This window comes from Aegilops tauschii, chromosome 1 (genome assembly GCF_002575655.3).
Source record: "Aegilops tauschii subsp. strangulata cultivar AL8/78 chromosome 1, Aet v6.0, whole genome shotgun sequence".
NCBI lineage: Eukaryota > Viridiplantae > Streptophyta > Magnoliopsida > Poales > Poaceae > Aegilops > Aegilops tauschii.
This window is the reverse complement of record NC_053035.3, coordinates 488304493-488322291: the sequence shown is the minus strand read 5'-3', so window position 1 is coordinate 488322291 and position 17799 is coordinate 488304493. Positions and strand designations below refer to the sequence as shown.

The window sequence follows — 17799 nt, the reverse complement described above, 5'->3', positions numbered from 1 at the left end:
CTCTTCAAGACAAGGGAGCCCAACCATAGCTTCACAATCAAGGCGCATGTGAGGGAAGATTCACTCTTGGTTGTAGAGAACACAAGAGTAGTAGCTGCGCTGTTGGTGGCTCCAGAAGCGATCTGAGGAGATCCTTGGCTTCGAGTAGGGATTCTTATCACTGTCAAAGAAGGTGTTGTGCACTCTGAAGCTATTGACACTGAAGGATCCAGGAGACGTAGCAGCACCTGGAAGTCTTGGCAGTCTTGGCTTAGGCTTCTGCACTTGTGGTCGCTGCTGCACATGATAGTCATATTGCGGTCCGGGACCAGTGGGAGGTACTAGGACAGGCCAGCAAACAGTGACCAACTCCATATCTCGGTTGTAAGCCAACTCCATTGTGTGAGGCCTTGGGGGAGGAACAACGCCGTCAGTGGGGACCGGCATGACAGAAGCTTCAAGATTCTCATTGGCTTCAGGCACAACATTGGCTTCAGGCTCCACACGATCGTCAGCCAAGACATGGTCATTGGCTTCAGGAGTGTTTGTGGCAGCCTCAACATTCTCAACCTCCATATGGTCAACGACAGGAGGGTCTTGCACAGTCACATTCTCATCGAGAATGACTTGATCTGGGACAGGGGGTGTAGCAACTCTCTCTTCTCTTCTTGTTTCTTCATCGGCTGATGCAGCCGGAATGTCTTCAACAGCTTTGGCTTCAGACTCAGGAACCGTCGCAGAAGGATTCTCTTCAGGGAACACTTGACGTGCCACTGAGCTAGATTGGTGTGAATCTTCTTCTGGGATGGTTGACATGGAGACCGATGGCCTGAGGCCTTTGCGAAGCCGTTGATACACGGGCGACGCCTTTGGCGATGGTGTGGTCTCCATGTAGTTGTCGTCATTCACCATTGGGCTGGTGAATTGCGCTGGTGGAGTACGGGGTGTTGCATCTCGAACTGGGGTTTCTTCTTGCGGGCGCTCGACCCATGAATCATCCTGAGCAATTGGTGTCAATGGACGACCAATGCTGATGTATTCGCTGCTTGTTGGAGCAGGCGATGATACCAACTGATGCTCTAGCTGATGAAGGACTTCATCATCAACAACATTGTTTTCATGACCAATGTCTTCAGCTGCGTTGGGCTCAACAGCTGGAACTTGCTCTTCTTCATGAGCCTATGTGGAAGCAGGTTGGTGGAGTACAACTCGACGTTCTTGGTTTGTGGCAGCAGGGGGAGCAACAGAGATGGGTTCAACAATGAGTGGCTGAGAGGATGCAGCACACTCTTTCTTTGAAGACTTAGTTTCCTTAGTCTTCAGCTTCTACTTAGAAGGAGCATCGTCAGATACGTCCTTGTGCTTGCGCTTCTTGGCTTCAGCTTTAGCCGCTCTTGTCTTCTTCAGTTCAGAAGCTGCTGAGGGGACCTTAGGCTTTGAGCCTGTCATACTGGAAGGGAAGACAATGCGAGGATCTTCCCGCCTTGGTGCAGTGTGGGTCTCAGCAGACTTCTTCTTCTTGGCAGCCATCCTGGGATCAATGCCAGGCCGCCCAAGAGCTTTTCATTCTCAGCTTCATTGTGGGCTTGAACACATTTCTCAGCGAGATACTTCATGCGCTGCCTCGAGCCTTTAGCCTCAGTGCGTTTCTTGTGGAACTCCTCCTTGAGGTCATGTAGCATCTTCTTGAAGATTTGAACATCAGCCACGCTGAGCTTGGCCATGTTCTTGTTGAAGTGAGCCTTCGCATAGTCAATTTTGTTCTTCAGCTCAACAATCTTCTGAGCCAAGGCCAATTCACCAGCAATGGCACCATGGAAGGTGACACTGATGTCCACAGGGAGCTAAAGATCATCAATACTGATGTCCTGGTTGTCAAAACACTCATCGATGAAGTTATTCAGAAAATCAACATCAAAGAGCGGTATATCATTGAAGATTTTAGCTTCTTGCTTGCTCTTGATAAGCATTTCCAGAGCATCATCAGCAAGATCTTCATCACTGGGCAGATCAATGGCTTCATCTTCGTTGCATAGCACAGCGAGTGGTGTCAGTGGTTGCCCTGTGGCCTTCTTGGGCAATGGCTTCTTGGTCCTTTTGGACACACGAGATAAGTCCTCAGACTGCACACTGGATTCAGGCGGTGCAATCCTCAGTGGCTTCCTTGCTGAAGCTTTTGGTGAAGAAGACGACTTTGAAGCTTTTGTCTTCTTCTTCTTCTTTTCCTTGGGCGGTGAGGGAGCAGCTTCAGTATCAGCATCACCATCAGAGTGCTCCACTGCTGCTCTCTGAGCAGAAATGTGAGACAGAAGCCCATTGAAATTGGCAAAGGGGCCAATTATGTTTTCATTGGCTTCACGTGTCCCATCAGATCTGGGAGCAGAGGGGCCAGGGTTGAAGTTGAGGCCATAGTCTTTTTGCGTTCTGGGCAGCAGAATCTTTGGCAAACTGAAAGTTGCGCTTGAAGAGATTGTTGTCACGACACCATAATAAGAAGGATGGGTCGGCATTTTCAGGCTGCGGTCCTCTGACCATGCAAGGATAGAATTCCTGCGCAATAGTTTCAGCCTTGTTCTTCGGCACTAGGCTGCGATACAGACAGTCCCCCCATGGATGCTTGATGGCGTTCTTCTCAGCATATTCAGGCGTGACGAATTTGTACTTGAACCACTCCTCAGCCCAATATCTTCGGATCCACTGAATCTGGTTCTTGCGCTGGTTGTAGTTTTCATCAGGGTCTGACTTGTATTGTTCATACAAGGCAGGAGGCAGATCAAGATCTGTGTTGCCTCGGCGTTGCCTGCCACCCTTCCGAGCAGACTTTTCTGAAGCCATAATATTTAAGCTGATTGGCTTCAGCACAGAGAATGGCTTCCGTCTGATTGGCTTCAGACAAGAACTGGCTTCAGGTGATTCAATGTGATGCTGTAAGTATTCTGCAAATGAATGCATACTATGAGAACCAAGGGATTCTCCCACGGACATGTACCTGTGACAGAATTAGAGATGCGAGAGAAGGGGAAGAGGTCATATGCATTCTTAGGAGATTTTGAAGATAAATCAGTTTTGAAGACATTGACCTCATAGTGCGAAGACATTCACTTATTTGGAGAGAGTTGGTTCCAGATTTGTATGAATCCCTGAATAAGTACAAGTGAGGAATCTAACTAGTTATGAAGCTTAAGTGAATATACTTATTATGGTATGAGATGCAGATGAGAACAAATCTAGATTTGGAAGTTCAGAAACCACTTTTGGATAAAGTGGACGGATTTGACAGATCTAAAAAGCAGTAAAAAGTAAGATTTATTTACCCTTGATGAACTGCTAGACGGATGGGAAGAGAAGCCAAGCAGTTTGATCTGCCGTGCCCTAACTTGGCGGTGGAAGACACCTACTGCGGCGGCGGAGAGGACGAGGTCTGCCGCCGGCGTGAGGACGGCGTCGAAGAGGTCGCGACAGCTAAGCGCTTGTTCTCCGGCGACGACGCATGCTAGCGGAGGCGCTGGGCTTTGTGTGAGGTGGAAGAACAGATAATGACCGCGCGGGTGAGAATTTATAAGGAAGAGGAGGGCGGCGCAACGCAATTACGCAGGTGCCCCTGGCGGTTCACATCTGAAAGACACGTTGTCGGTCTCAAAACCGGCGGATCTCGGGTAGGGGGTCCCGAACTATGCGTCTAAGGCTAATGGTAACAGGAGGCGGGGGACACAATGTTTACCCAGGTTCGGGCCCTCTCGATGGAGGTAATACCCTACTTCCTGCTTGATTGATCTTGATGATATGAGTATTACAAATGTTGATCTACCACGAGATCATAGAGGCTAAACCCTAGAAGCTAGCCTATGATTCTGATTGTTGTTGTCCTATGGACTAAACCCACCGGTTTATATACACACCGGAGGGGGCTAGGGTTACACAAAGTCGGTTACAGAGAAGGAGATCTACATATCCGAATTGCCAAGCTTGCCTTCCACGCAAAGGAGAGTCCCACCCAGACACGGGACGAAGTCTTCAATCTTGTATCTTCATAGTCCAATAGTCCGCCCAAAGTATATAGTCTGGCTGTCCGAGGACCCCCTAATCCAGGACTCCCTCAGTAGCCCCTGAACCAGGCTTCAATGACGGTGAGTCCAGTGCGCAGATTGTCTTCGGCATTGCAAGGCGGGTTCTTCTCGAAAATCTCTGAGTACCTATTGTAACGAGCAGTGTCCGGGTTCCCATTAATGTTGCACTCCTCGGCTTCTGTACCTTAATAATGGCAGTCTCCACGTGTCGAGCGAATGCGAGAAGTCGGGGCATTTTAACATTTGCCACCCTGACCATGTAAGTAAATCGTCTATTTAAAAAGACGGGGATCCTCAAATCCAAATCACACCATCTCCCCCTAGCGAGTATCCATCAGAGCGGGCCCGGAAAAAGCCATCCCATCATGGCCGGCCGCCGCAGCTCCTCCTCTCGCTCCCGTAGCGCTAAGCCAGGTGATTGGGAGAAGTGTTCTGTCCCCCACGGCCGTTTGGTAGAGTTGCAGACCCAGGGGTTTCTCCCGCCTGCATACATGGTCCCCGTCCGAGCCGGACTAGCTACTTACAACGGCAGGGAGCAAGCGGAGAGTTTTCCCAACCCATCCAGGGGGGAGCGGGTATGCCTTGTCCCTTACTTGCTGAGGGGCCTCGGATTTCCAATCCATCCGTTCCTCCGCGGGCTCCTGGAGTACTACGGCCTCCAGCTGCATAACTTCACTCCCGCCTCCATACTGCACATCGCAGGCTACATTGCCCTTTGCGAGCTATTTCTGGGCTGCGAAGCTCATTTCGAGCTATGGAAGAGGCTATTCCGCCTCGTCCCCCCGCACTCAGGAGGGATCAATATATCAAGTGGGTGGAGCCGAAATATGGCGTATCGCCGGGACCGGATACCTGTCCGGTACTCCGAAGACTGGCCTTCGCTCTGGCGAAAATACTGTCCGATTTGTACAAAGGAGAAGAAGAGGAGTTTATTCGTATTAAGCCACGGGACGGATTTTCCATGTACAACCCCCCAAGCTGGGTGAGCCGCTATCTTTTACTCCAGTCATTCCTGCATTCTTCATCACAAATATTTACCTTGCTAATTCATAGCAGGAACTGCGAAAAGCTATGAGGGAGGTCCACAGCCCGTCTCCACAGCCAGAGGACCCTGACCGGGCCCTCGACCCCGGACTCGAAGAAGATCCGGACGTATTTGTGGAGCTCGTCGATAGGACGTTCTATCAGTTAAGCCATGACGGTGCCTTGGTAGCCATCATAGCTGACTATCCCGGCCTACTCCCTGCATCACGTGTAAGTAAAAGCGGAGTCCTAACTTCCGAGAAGGATCCCTTCTTTGCACTTTACCCACCGCACATGTATTGCGTTTTACAGGGAAGGCCGTCGGGGCGCCGTGCCAAACCCGCAGTGACTCGCCAACAAGGGGCACCGAAGCCGGGTAGGCTTAAAAGGAAGGCGGTCAGGACCGAGGCGCTGTCGTAGAGGTATGATAAAAACCTGCTCCGTGATTATCGTCTTTAAAATATAACAATGTCCGTGGTCCCTGGCAGGAAAAACGCTCGCCGGACAGTGTCTGGAGAGCCTGCCGGCCACGCCTCCACCAGCCGGATTCCAGAGCCGGACTCAGGGGCGGAGGCTAACGCGGGGACAATGCCGGATGGTCCTTCTACAGAGGATGCAGATAGAATGTCCTCTACAAATTCCAAAGTGGAGAGCGCCATGAATCATAGGCGTCGACGGCCGTACTCCGCGACCCTAATTTCTCCGAAGAGGCGTTCAACGCCTTCAACTCAGGAGATCCGTACATCTGAGCTGCTGAAGATGGTCTTGCTAGGGCCACAGACCAGTATGTGAAGGATATACGGGTAAGAAAATCTGATAATTATGTATATCAGTAGCCCCTGAGACTTGAAACAGTTGGCACAACTGATTTAAGGATCATTGTATGCATAGGTTCTTACAGAGAAGAATACCAAGTTGTCTAAAGAGCTGGAGGAGTGCAAAGCCCAGCTATGGGCCGCAATTGCCGGAATGGAGGAGTCCAAGAAGGCCTCATCTGGTAATACTTGTCTTGATCGAAAAGAAAGTAATGACATGTACCAGTTGGTATTCGGCATGCATGCAAATCTAACAATAGATTCTGCAGACAATCCCGGAGATCGTACCAGGGGATGAGCAATATGCTAAACGACAGGTAGAGGCTGGCGAGAGTGTGCTTACACGGGTTATTCGAGAGAAAAATGATCTCCAGGATGCCCACACCCGGCTGGGCGTTGAACTAAAAGATGTTCGGGCCCAACTTGCTGACTCCGTGGAGGAGAATAAGAGGCTTTGACGCGGCATTTTTAGTAAGTGCTCGAACGAACCTTTATACAGTTCAGCGAAGAAGCGGGCTAACAGAGTTATGTCTGTAGGTATGCTGACCGGTCGTCCCGAAGAGGAGATGCCCGGATCCGCAGGCGATCTTCTGCAAGAGCTCTCTCAACTACACGGACAAGTTCGGCAGGTGATGCAGGGTATTGCCCATGCCTTGTGGCCCTCCGCCTCCCTGCCCGGAGGCATGAGGGAGCTTGTAGAGATGCTCAAGGGAGCATGGCGGCACTTCCGATTATGGAAGATATCAGCCTGCCATCAAGGTGCGAGGGAAGCTTGGGCCATGGTGAAGACGCGGTACACCAAGGTTGACCCGAATCACATGGCCGAGGTTGGGCTTGTAGGGTCAGATGGGAAAGAGATCCCCGTTAGTCTGGTATATGACCAGGTAGGATTAGCTGCAAAGTATTCCCAACAGGATTGTAGGCTAGACAGCCTGTTGGATGGTATAGAAGAAGAATTTAGTCAGTCCAAGTGACTGTGTACTTCAAATGACATATTTTGTCCCTAGCTGGATTGTAAATCATTTGTCATGGCAGACCTTTTCGCTTCAACCTCTGGACCCGACATCCGGAGTGTATCCGAATACCCGCTCAGTTATGTAAAAACCGGGGTATGCGTGGAGACCAGGCGTAGGGGTCATAAGTGCTTGAACAGACAAGTACCCAACTAGCTATGTTATATTACATGGATAGTAAGAAACATCTTCCAGGGAGAGTAGTTCCGTTAAGGGTTCCTTTCCCTGGTTACGCATGCATTAATGTGCATGTCCGAGCTGCGAACAGAGACACAGGATATAAAACATCTGGGGGTTTATATTGTAAGTAGGTAAGAAACATCTTTTGTTCACTGATCGAATATTCCCTTAAGAACGCTAGCTTTCGGTTTCACCCAGTCTGAGGTACACATCCGGCTGACCCGGCAGTAACAATCGCAGAGGTGCTCCCCTTATGCCCTAGCCGAACTAACGGGAACATAGGGCATAAACACAGGAGCCAGGCAACCCAGCTTGGCCAAAACTTAAGTCATATCGATGCATATAATGGCGAAAAAAGGTACATATGGAAAAGTGACGCATATGTGGTGGGCATAAAGCCCGGAAGATAATTATATTAAGCTTCTGTGTAAGAAGCCCCCAGATATATTGAGCGCGCATAGCGCGGCAAGAGTGTGTAGTCAAAGCACACTTGAAGCTTTTAAGGCTATAAAAAGGGAAGAAAGAAAGAAAGAGAGAAAGAGGATATAACTTAAAAAAGAAAGGCGGAGGTAAGGAGACGAACACAGAGTTTGGCACTAGGCGTAGAATCTTCGGAGTCTGGCCGCATTCCATGGGTTCGGCTCGAGTCGATTATCTGATGCATCACGCAGAAGGTACGCTCCTCCGGTGAGAACTTTATCAATGATGAAGGGACCCTCCCACTTGGGCTTGAGCTTGTCCTTTTTCTTCTCCGGTAGGCGTAGAACGAGTTCGCCAACGTTATAAGTTTTGGCCCGTACTTCTCTGCTTTGATACCTTCGAGCCTGTTGCTGATAGAATGCGGAACGGGCCTTTGCGACATCACGCTCCTCCTCCAGGGCATCTAAACTGTCCTTCCGATCCAGTTCGGCTTCTCTCTCTTCGTACATGCGCACTCGAGGTGAGTCATGAATGATATCGCAGGATAGTACCGCCTCTGCGCCGTACACCATAAAAAATGGTGTGTATCCGGTGGTGCGATTTTGCGTGGTCCGCAGCCCCCATAGTACGGAGTCGAGCTCCTCGACCCAGTGCGTATCTGATTCCTTCAAGGATCGCACTAGTCTGGGTTTGATGCCGCTCATAATAAGACCATTTGCTCGTTTGACTTGACCGTTTGTTTGGGGGTGATAGACGGAGGCATAATCGAGCTTAATGCCCATGTTGCCGCACCAAGTTTTCACCTCGTCGGCTGTGAAGTTGGAGCCGTTATCGGTGATGATGCTGTGGGGGACACCGTAACGGTGTACGACCCCGGATATGAAGTCTATCACTGGTCCGGATTCGGCCGTTTTAACTGGTTTGGCTTCTATCCATTTGGTGAATTTATCCACCATGACCAACAAATATTTTTTCTTATGGCTTCCTCCTTTAAGGGGTCCAACCATATCGAGCCCCCAGACCGCAAAGGGCCAAGTTATAGGGATAGTTTGGAGAGCGGTAGGTGGCATATGGCTTTGATTTGCAAAAAGCTGGCAAGCGACGCAATGTTGGACGAGGTCCTGTGCGTCTGCTCGGGCTGTCGGCCAGTAAAAGCCTGTACGGAAGGCCTTGCTTACAAGGGCCCGAGCTGCGGCGTGGTGGCCGCCGATTCCAGCATGAATTTCGGCCAGTAGCTGCCGTCCTTCCTCTTCAGAGATGCACCTTTGGAGCACTCCGGTCGCGCTTTTCTTATAAAGCTCTCCCTCGTGAACCTTGTAGGCTTTAGAGCGCCGCACGATGCAATGTGCCTCATTTTGGTCCTCAGGGAGTTCTTGCCTATTTAGGTAGGCTAAGAAGGGTTCTGTCCGCGGGGCGATGACAGCCATAATCACGAGGGCCGAAGGTGTTATTTCGGTGGTGGAGCCTCCGATTACGTCAGAGTGTTCGGGATCTGGGGTTGTGTTCGGATCCGGACTAGTATTTCCGAACTCCCCTTCCCACACCACGGATGGCTTCAACAGCCTTTCCAAGAAGATATTAGGTGGGACGGGGTCGCGCTTAGCGCCGATGCGGGCGAGAATATCCGCCGCTTGATTGTTTTCTCGGACCACATGGTGGAATTCGAGCCCCTCGAACCGAGCTGACATGGAGAACCAGTTGGCCTTCACCTTGTCCCCTCCACCAGCCGCCCAAACAGCTTCCTCGTATGCCTGAAGGAAGGGGGCTGGATGCACCGCGCCGTCGTATCGCGGCGGCATCTTCGGTCGGAACTTGGGCGGCCACTGTACTTGCCGCAGGGAGAGGGCGAAGCAGCGCAGCCCCGGCGCTTCGCGCGTCGACGAGGCCGACGGAGGGGCGCCCGCCATATGGGTCAGTGGCACGATCTGGAGGTTGAGGAAGAGGATTCCGACGCACCCCTACCTGGCGCGCCAAATGTCGGATTTCGGGATCCGGCAACCCGTGAGAGGTTTGAACACTGGGGTGCGTGCGGAGATCTCAACCTGACCAGCCTGCCTACTCGCGATCCTCCCTAGCCTAGCATGTAGAGCTCACAGGGACACAAAGACACAGAGATTTATACTGGTTCGGGCCACCGTTGTGATGTAATACCCTACTCCAGTGTGGTGTGGTGGATTGCCTCGAGGGGCTATGGATGAACTAGTACAAAGGATGAACAAGCCTCAGGAGGTGAGGTGTTCTTGAGCTGGTGTGGTGCTCTACTTTCTCTGGTTTTCGGTCCCTCTCTATGGTGGTGGCTAAGCCCTATATATAGTTGCCTTGGTCCTCTTCCCAAATATGAGCGGGAAGGGAGTCCACAACGACGGGATTTGAAAGGGGACAAGTAGTACAGTCTATCCTGACAAAAGTAGTCTTCGCCTGCGAAAAGCCTCTGGTCGTGACTGCGCTGGGCTCAGGGATGACCTCCGTCCTGCCGTCCTGGCGGTCTTGGTCTTGTTGCACCAGAATGAAAACCTTTGGCTGATTCCTCGGGACTCCGCGCCTGTGGCTTGCCTCCCTTGCACCGAAGAGGAAACCTGCGCTCTGCGCCCGCCTGGTCTTAGTCGTCATGGCTCACGTCAGCTGAGCCTCATGAGGTAGCTGCATAGAACTCTCCGCCCCTCAGGAGCCCTCCTGAGGAGGCCAACTCCTTCGGGGTTCTTGGTGTTGTCCCCCTCGCGAGGCTTGGCCCCTCACGAGGGTCTTGTGGTGTTGATGTCGAAGCTGGGCCGTACCAGGCCGTCGATGGAGCCACGCGGTGGGCTGCAGGCAGGCAGGACTGGATACCCCCAAGTCCAGGACGCCGACAACATGGCTACCGAGGATGTCGACCCCAAGTCCAGTGCTTCAGCTCCTGCTGCTGTCTCGTACGTGTTCTTGTTTTTCCTGTTAGAGGTCCTGCCACAGTTCCTTGTTCTAGTGTTTGCCCTAGACATGTTAGGCTCTACTTCATATATTTAACTTGATCTACTGTCTGCTCTAGAGATGTTTGGTTCTAGTTCATATTTGCAGATGTTATTTACCTTCTCTCTGTCAGATCGCATGGCTTGCTTTATCTCTGGTATTTTAGTCATGCTTTATCTAGTATTTCCGTTAATAAAATCATATGGTAAATTGCTCATATTTCCAACATAACATGGGTTGCATAAGGCCAAACCGCATAAGTGTTATATATACAGTTGTAAATCATGTTGATAGCATTTTTTTACTAGAAACATGCTATCAAATCGTAAAATTGGTAGCAAGCAGAAGGCCTCTATAGCGGCCCGTAGTTAAATCGTGGTGATACTAAAATAATAATAGTATGTACATAAATGATTCATCTAACTTTTCTGCATGGGTGCAGTTCTGATCAAATCAGGTACCCCTTCCCACACTGATGAATCAAGTCCGAAGAACTTGACCTATGACAATATGGTCCTGTTTCACATACTGTGCAACTCCGTCACCCCAACTAACAGGCCTAACAAGATCTTAGGAATTGTCCGAAATGCTATTCAGGCCTTCTCGACAGGAATTCGCTTTGACTTGGCGGACTTACTCATCCAGAACTTGTCATATGTTGTTGAAGCCCCTCAAGCCCTGAAACCTCATGAACCATGGATTCAGTATGCTATTGAGCAGATTACTGGGAAGTGATACTTTTGCCCCTATGCCCCAAAGTCTTACATCCCTCTTGTTCGGGATACTCTTCGTATTATCAAAGGATAGTGGCAAAGGCAAAGCTCCAGCTATTCCTGAAGATAATGCTCCAGCTAATGCCCCAAAGGTTAAACAAACTCCTGTTGAAATCCCAAAGGATGAAAAATCCTTCATTGTATGAGATCTGCCTTCGAACTCAGCAAATTTTGGAGAGGCACATCAAGCAGGATCAAAGGAAAAGTTCATCTAATGATTGAAGTAAATCTCTTGCACAATTATGCTCACCAAGCTTTGCTTGTGGCGAACAAAGAAAAGAATCACACCTGGACTCTTCCTCGGAAGCATTACACTCGAGACCGGCTCCATGCCAAGGGCACCATGAAAGATTATGACTATCTGAACTTGTTTGAAGTTCCTCGCCTACGAAGACAGACTCCAGTGCTGCCACATAGATCTTCATTGACTGACATGTTATTTCTCGAACCAGATGATAAAGTGGATGAAACTGAAGTCACTTCTATCTACTACCCTGACGAGCCGTGCCCCAAAGAAAAATTAGCTCACACCGCCGAAGCCAAAGTCAGAAGCTCTGCTGGTTCAGTTATGGATATGGATATGAAAACTGTTATTTTCTGAGAAAAACTTCATTCCTTATTTCTGCGACAAATCATTTCAAAGTCTTTGTATTCTTGAATTAAATATTTTCAAAGACTCTTTTTTACAGGAACTATTTCACTCAGAAATCACCGAGTACATTGTTGATGTTCCGTAGTCGAATGATATTTCAATGTCACTCACTTCTGAAGATTTATGTACTGCCCCCTGCTCTCTCACATATGAAGAACTTTAGATTGTCAAACTTTCACTAAGATGCATACATTTAGGGGGAGTGTACTTTATCTTTGGACATACTCTCAACATTTACTTTCTGAACAATTCGGTTACACTTATCTATACTTTTTGATGTTTTCTGTTTTGTCAACAATCATCCAAAAAGGGGGAGATTGTTGGTGAAACTACCTGCCCTTGTGTGTTTTGGAGATTTTTGATGGAAATAATAAGGTACTGATTTGTTTGCTAGTGCACACAGAGAGAAATAGTCCCTGGAGTACCGAGACGACTGATGTATTCTTCCATGGAGTCTAAAGGACTTCACTGAGAAACATTTGCGTCGCAGATATGAAGGATATACATTTTGAGAAGAAAGAATGCTGAGAAGAGTGTTTGGAAGAATTAACTTCTTAAAATTATTCCTGAATGAAGAATTTTTTGTACAGTGTGTCCGAAGAAGAATGACTGCAGTCGAGAAGATTGAAGGCGAAGCAAAGATGTAGCATTTATTCAAGGTATTCAGTCTATTTTTGCTTGTTAACCTAGGCTTTAATATCATTCTGTTCATGTATAGATTAGGGCATGCATTTGAGAAATATTGGCAGGATAGTTAAGAAGGATTGGAACATGACAACTTCTTGTGGTAAACTATGCAGGGCTAGGAGAATTGCAATGCAAATTATCCATTAAGACAAGGAGGCACAGTACAACATGCTTTGGGATTATGCAAATGAAGTTAGAAGATCGAATCCTGGCAACACATTTTTTATTCAGTTGGATAGAGATTCAAGGTTTAGCAGATGGTACTTCAGCTTTGATGCTTGCAAAATAGGATTCCTTGCAGGGTGTAGGCCCATAATCTGTCTCGATGGATGCCATTTGAAAACTGAATATGAGGTGTGCTTCTATCTGCAATGGGACCCTAATGACTGTATTTGTCTTGTCGCATTTAGCATTGTAGATATGGAAGAAACTAACACCTGGAGCTGGTTCCTGAAAACATAGAAGCAAGATCTTGGAATTCAGAACACTGCACCATGGGCTGTCATGTTAGATAAACGGAAGGTAGGGCCTGCTACTTGTGAGCTGCGTTGGGATTACCTCGAAGAGGAGAGGATGAAGCAGTACAATAGAGATAAGTATTTTCCTCAGTTAAGAACCAAGGTTATAAATCCAGTAGGAGAACCACATAGAACCTCGTTGGCAACACCTACACACAGAAAATCAAATACTTGAACCCAACACAAACAAGGGGTTGTCAATCCCTTGGCGGTTAATTGCAAGGATCAAATCTCGTAGTGATAGATAGATAGATAAATAAAAACACAAAATAAAATAACGGTAAATAAATTGCAGCAAGTTATTTTTGGATTTATTTATGATAAAAGATAGACTCGGGGGCCATAGTTTTCACTAGAGGCTTCTCTCTTGAACATAGCATACCGTGGGTAAACAAATTACTACTGGTCAATTGATAGAAAAGCGCATAGTTATGACCATATTCAAGGCAATGATCATGTATATAGGCATCACGTCTGAGACAAATAGACCGACTCCTGTCTGCATGTACTACTATTACTCCACCCATCGACCGCTATCGAGCATGCATCTAGAGTATTAAGTTCATAAAGAACAGAGTAACGCCTTATGCAAGATGACATGATGTAGACAAAGTAAACCCAATCAATATGAATAAACCCAATCTTTTTATCCTTAATAACAATGATGCAAATACGTGTCATGTCCCTGTTTTGTCATTGGGATTGAGCACCGCAAGATTGAACCCATCACAAAGCACCTCTCCCATTGCAAGATAAATCAATCTAGTTGGCTAAACCAAACGGGGTAGATGATATGTATCCGTCGTATCTACTTTTCCTAACGCTTTTCCTCTTGTTTTGGACCCTAATTTGCATGATTTGAATGAAACTAACCCGGACTGACGCTGTTTTCAACAGAACTACCATGGTGTTTATTTTTGTGCAGAAATAAAAGTTCTCGGAATGGAATGAAACTTTGCGAGGAATTTTTATACAATAAAAGAGAATTTCTGGAGCCAAGAACCACTGGAGGGGGGCACCTGGGTGGGCACAACCCACCAAGGCGCCCCCCTCCAGGCGCGCAGGTGGGTTGTCCCCACCTGATGGCCCCGCAGACCCTGAAACCGACGCTATAAAATCCTATTTTTTCAGAAAAAATCAAGGAGAAAGAATTATCGCATTTCACGAGACGGAGCCGCCGCTGTCTCCCGTTCTTTCTTGGGAGGCCAGATCTGGAGTCCGTTTGGGGGTCCGGAGAGGGGAATCTTTGATCTTCGTCATCACCAACCCTTCTCCATTGCCAATTCCATGATGCTCCCCACTGGGAGTGAGTAATTCCTTTGTAGGCTCACTGGTCGATGAGGAGTTGGATGAGATTCATCATGTAATCTAGTTAGTTTTGTTAGGGCTGACCCCTAGTATCCACCATGTTGTCACTTTGGGCCCGGGTGCCATGATTTCAGATCTGAACCGTTTATGTTATCACCATTATATCTATGTTCTAGATCCGATCTTGCAAGTTATAGTCACCTACTACGTGTTATGATCCGGCAACCCTGGAGTGACAATAGTCGGGACCACTCCCGGTGATGACTGTAGTTTGAGGAGTTCATGTATTCACCATGTGTTAATGCTTTGTTTCGGTTCTCTATTAAAAGGAGGCCTTAACATCCCTTAGTTTCCAATAGGACCCCACTGCCACGGGAGGGTAGGACAAAAGATGTCATGCAAGTTCTTTCCATACGCACGTATGACTATTTACGGAATACATGCCTACATTATATTAATGAACTAGAGCTACTGCCGTATCGCCCTAGGTTGTAACTGTCACATGATGAATATCATCCAACAAATCATCGATCCAATGCCTACGAATTTATCTTATATTGTTCTTGCTAAGTTACTACTGCTGTTGTTACTGTTTCACTTGCTGCAAAACTATTGCTATCACTGTTACCGTCACTATTGCTGCTGCCACTACTATCAAAACTATCATATTACTTTGCTACTGATCGCTTTGCTTCAGATAATTAATCTCCAGGTGTGGTTGAATTGACAACTCAGCTGCTAATACTTACAAATATTCTTTGGCTCCCTTTGTGTCGAATCTATAAATTTGGGTTGAATACTCTACCCTCGAAAACTGTTGTGATCCCCTATACTTGTGGGTTATCAAGACCTTTTTCTGGCGCCATTGCCGGGGAGCATAGCTATATTTGTTGAGTCACTTGGGATTATTATCAATCTATCACTATGAAGAATCTGAAGGATGCTAAGACTAAGATTTTTCCCTCTAAGACGAGGGGAGATAAGGAACTACCATCTAGCTCTACTTAGATTCACCTTCTGTTATAAGTAAACTTGCAACACCACCACATGCTATCAATCCTGATATGTCGCAAGTTATTGATGATGCTACTTCTGCTATGAATGATGATTATGATGATGCTAGTACCTTGCTTGATGATGACGTGCCACTAGGTGAATTTCTTGATGAACAAATGGCTAGAGTAAGACAGCATGATATTGTTGAAACTGATGATGAGTTCAAAACTGAAAATCTTGAAACACCTATTAGAACTAGTCCTCCTAGATATGAACTGCCTAAGGTATCGGAAGGTTACATTATGAATGAGGAGACAACTAGAGAAATTATTAAGCAAGTATAAAGAGAAATCTTTGAATGCTAGAATGGAATGTGATCCTAAGTTTTCTACTTCACCTATCTTTGTTGTTGATAAGGATTATGAATTCTCTGTCAACCCAGAGTTAATTACTTTGGTAGAATCTGATCCTTTCCATGGCTATGAAACTGAAACCATAGTGGCACATCTTACTAAGCTGAATGATATAGCCACCCTATTTGCTCATGATGAGAAAATTAACTACTATTATATTCTCAAGTTATTTCCGTTCTCATTAAAGGGTGATGCTAAAGCTTGGTACAATACTCTTACTCCTGGTTGTGTGCATAGTCCCCGGGATATGATTTATTACTTCTCTGAAAAATATTTTCCTGCGCATAAGAAACAAGCTTCCTTACAGGAAATATTTAACTTTGTGCAAATTGAAGAAGAGAGTCTCCCACAAGCTTGGGGGAGGCTTATCCAATTGCTTACTACTTATTATGATGTTGCCGCGGCTGAACATCCTTCAAGCGCCGTGGATGTGACCGTTGCAGTAGCACTTAAGTCAGTAGCATCGACATAAGTTCTCATATTACCATCCATGTGTGTAACAAGGCTGCTTCTCGACGGTCGAGCACATCGGCCTTCACTACATCAACTCCAGTGAAGTTAGCACTTATGCCTGTAGCATCGATGTAAGTTTCAGAATCACCCCATGTCCGTAGCATCGACACAAGTTTCTGAACCACGATCTTGAGAGTGAATTTTTTCTTCACGAAGCGCGACAATTTCTTTAGCCAACACTCGAAGAACTGGATCCTCCTCGTCCATGAGTTAACACATCAACATCATGTCACCTTCATCTCCTAGCTAGGCCATGAGCGCCTTCTCCTTCGGGGGATCCTTACACTCCGACTTGAAGTGTCCGAGCAGATTACAATTGTGGTAGCTGATCTTCCTCTTTTGAACTTTTTCTTCCTTGGCTTCCCCGACTGTTCGTCGGTGTCCTTTGCGGGACGGTACTTTTCGCCGCTACCGGATGCCTTGTCGAAATTGTTCTCCTTGGAAACCATTGCCTGCCACTAAGCGCGCGTAAGCATCCGCTACTCATCCTGTTTCGCGTCGCCGTAACTCAACATCATCCACTCGTCATGTGCCTTGAAGCGACCAAACAGATCATCCAAAGTGAGAGTCTTGAGATCAACACATTGCTCAATCGATGACACAATCGGTATGTAGCGCGGTGGAGCGGCACGTAGGAACTGCTGGACCACGGAGATGTCCTCTAACTTATCCCTGAGACCGTGAGTCCCGTTCACCATGAAGGCAACCCTCGCTGCGAAGGCGTCCATTGTCTCATCCTCTCCCATCCTTATATTCTCGTAATTTTTCAGCAAAGTTTGGAAGTTCGCATCGCGCACACGCGAGTACCCTAGATGCAATGTCCTGAGCGTGTCCCACGCCTCCTTCCCTGATGTCTTCGAGATTAGTTGTTGTTGCATGTCCACCGGCATCACCGAGCAGACGACCGTGATAGCCCGACGATCCTTCTGATATAAGGAACCACCCTTCAGGTACTTGTCACTGTCGGGGTTGACGGCTTCCCAGAGCTCATTGGCCTCGAGCGCCCACTCCATCATGGTCGCCCACAGCACGAACTTCCCATGGTCGAATCATGGATACTCCGATCTCACCGGAGCAACAATTACTTTAGCCACACCGGAGTACTTCGCTAACTGTTTGGTCTTGTCCTTCTCATCATCTGACATGATCTCCCGTTACTAGAACATCAACCTTGCTCTAGATACCAATTGTTGGCCCAGTTCCGATCCCAAGTACTTCAGGCGACGGCGATACGACCGACGACAAACGATGATGACACACGAAGCTTGCTGACGAACTTGGTTCCTGACCCAAGTCATCTTGGCCCGGCGAGATACTTTATGCCAAGATGCGTTGTATGTAGCTAGCCTGATTTACTCTAGCCACGCCCAAGCTAGCTAGCTCGATATTGTTGATCCATTCTTGCCGCCAGCCAGAATACAACAACACACGCACACACACACGAATCGCTAGACGAGATTGATGGCCGCAGGTACGTATCGTACCTGTTGATTTCTTTA

General features: G+C 47.6%; 1 protein-coding gene across 1 annotated transcript; it reads right to left on the bottom strand.

Moving 5' to 3' along the window:
* Nucleotides 1-16779: 16779 nt before the first annotated feature.
* Nucleotides 16780-17316, bottom strand: LOC141039178 (uncharacterized). The gene has a single exon (XM_073506494.1). It carries the CDS (start codon nt 17314-17316, stop codon nt 16780-16782), a length of 537 nt encoding a protein of 178 aa, XP_073362595.1.
* Between the last annotated feature and the right edge of the window lie 483 nt (nt 17317-17799).